Genomic DNA, 5,983 nt, shown 5'->3' on the forward strand with positions numbered 1-5,983 from the left:
CAATCCAAAGAGGCCAGCGCTGCATTCCCATTGGACAGATAGGGACACAGAGGCCCAGAAAGTAAAGCCACCCAGGGTCTGGGGTCCCTGAAGCCTGGGGAGACTCCCGCCACCACCACCTAGAAAGGATCAGGCTGCAAACCGTACTCCATCTCCGTGCAAAACCCCAGCAGAACCTGGAAAGGCGCGGGCCGGGGACTCTCCGGGGTTTCCAGGCCCCCCCGAAAATCCGGGCCGCCTCGCGCGCTGGAAATCCCGCGCGCGCCCCGAAACGCGGCGCGGCTGCCGGGAAATCAGGAGAAAACTTCTGCTTTTTTTTTCTTTTCTGGCACTCAAGCTCCCCCAGCTCCCTCCCCCCGCCCCGCGCCCTCCTCCCGGCTCTCGCCCCCACGTGGGGCGCCCCCTCGCGGCGCTCCGCCCCCTCCCCGCCGCCGGCCAACTGCAGCGCGGGTTTCTCTCGCCTTTGTTTTTTCTCCAATAGGAGGGGCGGATGAACCACCGGGGCCACGCCCCTGTTTGTACAAGTCTATAAATGGCGGCGCCGGCAGCCGCGCGCTAAGGTCGCTGAAGCCGAGGACGTCAGACTTTGCAGTTCCCTGGATTATCCTTGCTGAGGCATTTGCAATTTTTTTCCGCCTTATTTGGGGAGGATTTCGCTGCCTTCCGAAGGTCTTGACGAACGATTGGGTTCTGTAGGAAGGCTTTGGGCTCTCCGGCCTCGGACTTTGCATTTTCTCCCTTGGAACTGTCGTGGGGCTGTTTTCCACTGTGGATTATAACTGCAACATGACACTGGAAGAGCTCGTGGCGTGCGACAACGCGGCGCAGAAGTAAGTAGCGGGGCCCCCGCCGCCTGAAGTCGGCCGGGCCGGGCGGGGACCGGAGCGCCCCGTGGCCGGCCCGGCGTGACCCCTGTCTCCCTTGGCCCCAGGATGCAGACGGTGAGCGCCGCGGTGGAGGAGCTGCTGGTGGCTGCGCAGCGCCAGGACCGCCTCACCGTGGGGGTGTACGAGTCGGCCAAGCTGATGAATGTGTGAGTGAGACCCCGGCACCGGGCTGGGCGCGAGTGGGGATCTCCGCTCCGCACGCTCCTTGCTGCATCCCTCTCTTGCATGGGGCTGGGACACCCCCAAGTGTCCCTACTGCTGTGGGTCGAGGGTCTTTCTGCCTTATTTTTTTTGAGGGGTGGAGGCTGCAGTATCCCGGTGCGGCATCATCTGCAGGCAGTCACCGCGTCTGTGCCCCTGCCTTACCCCGCCATCCTTTGAACCGAATGTCTTCTCCCCCACCATTTATCTGCATGCAGACGCGATCCCTTGCGCACCTGCGGTTTCTCTTTGCTTTTGCAAACTCCCCGCCGTAACGGTGGCCCCTCCCCAGTCCCCAGCTGACCCACCATCCCACTCTGGCTCCTCAGGGACCCTGACAGCGTGGTCCTGTGCCTCCTGGCTATTGACGAGGAGGAGGAGGACGACATCGCCCTGCAGATCCACTTCACGCTCATCCAGTCTTTTTGCTGTGACAACGACATTGACATCGTGCGGGTGTCAGGAATGCAGCGCCTGGCACAGCTGCTGGGCGAGCCGGCCGAGACCCAGGGCACCACCGAGGCCCGGGACCTGCACTGCCTCCTGGTCACGGTGAGCTGGGCCTCGGCCCCGCCCCGCCCCCTCCCTACCCCGGCACCTGGACCCGTGTTTGTCAACAAAGTCGAGCTGGCCGGTCTGCACCAGCTCAGCGCTCAGCCACGCTCGGCATGTCCCCGTGGGCAGCCGGCCGGGTCTCGGGGCCTTAGTCACCCAGCGAGCTATTTTGAGCCAGCCTGCTTTCCCCAAAGGGGCCCTGGGAGAGGGGGGCTCCCCAGCCACTCCTGGGGCTCCCGCTGAACCCCGTCTCCTCGCCTTCCCACAGAACCCTCACACAGACGCCTGGAAAAGCCACGGCCTGGTGGAGGTTGCCAGTTACTGCGAAGAGAGCAGGGAGAACAACCAGTGGGTCCCCTACATCCCCCTCCAGGAGCGCTGAGACCCTGCCCGGCGTCAGAACCTGTTGCTGCCAAAAAACACGATAAAATAAATATTTGATTCCCCCTCCCTCCCAGAACCCCCCCAAACAACCCAACCTATGAGACCGTCGGGGGCAGGATCGTTGGAGGCTGAAGACAGGAGAGGGAGTGCGCGGCCACCCCAGGGCTCCGGGGCTGGAGCAGCGCCAGCAGCGGCCACCGTGTGAGGAGAAGATGGGACCCAGGCCAGCAAGAGAGGGGACCCTGGAGCTCAGGCCTGGCGACAGAGCAGAAGCTGGAGTGGGGGAGCTGTGCCCCCCCCCACAGGAGGGCCGAGACTCCACACTTCAGGGGTGGGGTGGGACTGATAGTACCCGCCCCCCTCCTTGAGACCAGAGCTGACATGTGCAAACGGGCCTTGGTGGGCCGAGGGTCCGCACCCTGGCCAGGACAGTACTTTGGGACTTGGGAGACAGGGCTATGTTGCTCTCTACCGGCGAACTCCCAGTCTGCAAACTAAATAGACAATCTATTTTGTTACTTGCACTTGTTACTTGAATCGGTGAAAGAAAGATGGGAAGCTTACAGATACATATATTTTTACTTCTACTATGATGGCCTTGTAATAAATTGTTAAAGCTTCTGGGTTCTTGTGTATTTACCCCCGGCCTCAGTGCGGGACCAGGACCTCCACCTCCCCTGCGCTCCAACAGCACTGGCGCCGCCCACGCCACCTCCTGCAGACTCACCAGGAAGTGTTACTTAAGTCCGAGTTAGCTGCTCCAGGCTCCTTGCAAAAACAGTGCCTCTTCTCTCTGCAACCGGCGCCACCCAAGTCCAACAAATCTTTGCCTCTTTTTTTTTCTTCTCCCCTCCTCCTGCCCCCGAGCAATTAAAAGACCGGTTTATTACGAAACCTGGCCGTCGTGCCGCCGCTGTTACTCGCTGAGCCAACCCCAAACTCTGGGCACATAATAGACGCACCCCTGGGGGCTGGCTGCAGCCCCTGCCCGCCCGGCTGCCACCGCAGCCCAGGTCCAGAGAGGTCAATGGGCCACCTCGACCACACAGCGAGGTGGGCTTGGAGCTCAGAGCTGCCCCTGGGCTTGGGCGTTGCAGGAAGAGCTTCGGGGATCCCCCAGAGAGCAACCCCCACCCACCCAGGCCTTCTCCCTCCCAGGGTGGGCCTCTGCACTGCACTAAAGAAAAAAAGATTTTTTTTTTTTCTTTCCCCAAACTAAAATCAACAAGCAGAAAAATACCCCAGGAAGTCGTGCTCCCGGCCCAGCTGGGCTTGGCACGCTGCTGCATTTTGCCTCTAAACCGAAACTGTGAGGCCTGGCCGGCCACCTCCTTTTCCCCTGAACTCGCAGGCGCGGTGACTCCCCTGACCCGGGGCAGGGAACTGGGAGCGCGGCCCAGCCTGAACTCCAGCCTCAGCCTTCCCGCGCCGAGTCTGCGGGGTGGGCTCGCGGAGCCCGTGCAACACCTTCTCACCTCTGCCCCGCACCCCGGGGCCTGGGAACCGGGTGGGGAGGTAACCCAGGGGCCAGACGTAGGCCGCGACCTTTCCACGGAGCCCCACGTGGGCGAGTGAGGAAAACCCCGACGGCCCCGGGGAGTCACGGGGCTGGGGGGAGCCCCGCCGGGGGAGGATGGGGGAGGGAAGGAGAAAGGGGGAAATCCCAGAGGGAGACGAGGGGGGAGGGGCGGGAATCCCTCCAGAGGGGAGATCGGGAGTGGGGAGGGAGGAAAATGAGACGCAGCCCGGAGTAGGGACAACGCCCCCGCCAGCCCCGGGGAGCGGAATCCCTCTGGGGGTGGGGGAGGGGAGATGCTAAGAGGAGATAACCGAGCCCCGCGGGGTGGAGGGGGGAAAGGGGAACTCAGCGGGTCTAAAGGGGGTTGGAAGGAATCTCTGCAGGGATTTGGGGGAGGGGAGATTCTAAGTGGAGAGACCCGAGCCCTGAGGGGTGGAGGTAGGAGTTTGAAGAGGAGGGGTTTAGGGATGGGGGTGGGGCGAGGGGGAACCCAGAGCGGGAGGGGGAGAAGGGCCGAAGGAATCCCTGTAGGGGTGGGGGAAAAGGGAGTGAGGAGACTTGAGCTCCAGGAGAGGAGGAAGGAGTCTGAGGGGAGAGAGGGGATCCTGCTGGAGTTGGGAAGTGAGGGGCCTGAAGCCCCGAGGGGTGGAGAAGGGACTGCGAGGGGCTAGGGGGGAGATGGGGAGGATCCCTGAGATGGGGCCCAGAGAGTGGAAGGGGAGCAGAGGCTGAGGGACCTCAGTGGGGGGCATCAATGGGGAAGGACTGAGGTGGACAGGGCTGGGCTCATTGCTCCAACGGTGACCTGGACTTCCCCCTGTCGAGGCAGGCGGGGCACCCAGGAGAAGCTCCCGGCCGGCTCCGCCCGCGGGTGTGGGCTGCTCTGTCCCCATCCTGACCTTGGCCAGACAAAAGGGCCGCATGACCTCTGACTCTCTCCTCCCTAAGTCCCCGGTGCAGTGGGAGCAAGACCCCAGGCCCTTGGGGTCCAAGGAGATACAGGGCATGGGTGGGACCCGAGCTGTGTGACCCTGAGCTGGTACCTTAACCTTTCTGTGCCTTCAGTTGCTCCTTCCGAAAAATAGGGATAATAATGCTACCTACCTCATAGATTGTTGAGGTCAAATGAAACATATATTCCTTAGATTAGCTCCTCTGACTCAGAATGTATAAAAAGGATTAGCCATTATTACGACTACGACTATTATCAGCACACTTACTGTCCCCTGCATTTCCAGAAGCATCTCCTTTAATCCTCTCACAGCCACCCTGCGAATTAGCAGAGCCGAGACTAGGGTGAGGCGAGCGGCACACGCCTTCCGTGCAAAATTTAAGACAGCAGGAGACCAAAAACTCGGTGGGCAAGATAAAGAATATTTTCAAGCAATATATTTCTAACTCGAATGCAAACAAAAAAAAAAAAACGAGAGAGAGAGAGAGAGAATATCCCTTGGGGACCAAAACTGTAAATCAAGATAGGATTAGCCGATTGGTCCCTTTGCCTCTCTGCGGGCACCGTTCCTGACCCTGCCTTGATTTCAACTTCGATATTTGGCTCATTTACTTTGCAGGTTAGGGTTAGAGGTTAACTGACGACGCAGAGGGGGCGTGGCTTCTCAGAGGGGGCGTGGCTTCCCAGGAGAGGTGAACCCCAGCTCTCTCCGCTGCCACCACGCGAACGTGCGAACTTGCAGGGTCATGGCTCTTACGTTCTGATACCAGTTCTCCCATTATTCTCATTAATGTTATTACTACTCTTGCTGTTGTTGTTGCTGTCGTTAATAAAAGCATTGAGTCTTCCTGACCGAACCCAGAATCCAATGGCTGTTCGGAGGAGGTATTAACAGCAGCTCGGCTGATTCGGTCGTCTCTGGGTGCAGACACCCTGAACTTGACCACTGTCCACTGAGGACGATGCCGTTGTCCCATTTTCCACAAGAGGAGCCTGAGGTCCAGACTGGAGGAGCCACGGCTTGGTCAGGAGTCTTGAAAACCCAGGGGGACAGGGAGAGGGGGCAGGCTGCACCCCAATACACTCCCCCCCCCCGCCAGAGTTCAGGGAGGAGTGGTCACAGGTCACAAAGGCTCGGTCACTGTTGCAGGTGCCGCCTCCCCGGGGCTGCCACTGCTGGGGGCTGGGTGCCAGGAGCAGGACAGTGCAGGAAGACGCTATTCCCCAGCTGGGTGTGCACCCACGCTCACCTCCACCCACACCTGCACCCTCGGGCCTGAGACACAAACACACACACACACACGCAGGCACACCTGGAGACGCACACACAGCCCCCCAGACCTCATACACACTGTTGCCCACATGGGTCCCCCCAGCACTTCTGGGTGGAGAGCTCAGACTCCAGCTTCACCCCATCCCCTTAGGCACGTGGCTTCTCTGAGCTCCATTTCCAAGTCTGTCCCCTAAACACGCTGGCTCTGTCAA

General features: G+C 60.5%; 1 protein-coding gene across 2 annotated transcripts; it reads left to right on the plus strand.

Moving 5' to 3' along the window:
• Positions 1–570: 570 nt before the first annotated feature.
• Positions 571–2,648, plus strand: GADD45B (growth arrest and DNA damage inducible beta). 2 transcript variants are annotated; one of them, XM_027085696.1, is made up of 4 exons: positions 571–830; positions 932–1,033; positions 1,418–1,640; positions 1,912–2,648. In XM_027085696.1, exons 1-4 carry the CDS (start codon positions 787–789, stop codon positions 2,023–2,025), a joined length of 483 nt encoding a protein of 160 aa, XP_026941497.1. In that variant the 5' UTR covers positions 571–786; the 3' UTR covers positions 2,026–2,648. The 2 variants fall into 2 exon arrangements, with proteins under 2 accessions (XP_026941497.1, XP_026941498.1); XM_027085697.1 differs by having other exon boundaries at positions 595–830; positions 2,102–2,648.
• The last annotated feature ends 3,335 nt before the right edge of the window (positions 2,649–5,983 follow it).

The sequence above is a fragment of the Aethalodelphis obliquidens genome, unplaced genomic scaffold, assembly GCF_003676395.1.
Source record: "Aethalodelphis obliquidens isolate GAN/ISIS:26980383/991018 unplaced genomic scaffold, ASM367639v1 scaffold53, whole genome shotgun sequence".
Lineage (NCBI taxonomy): Eukaryota > Metazoa > Chordata > Mammalia > Artiodactyla > Delphinidae > Aethalodelphis > Aethalodelphis obliquidens.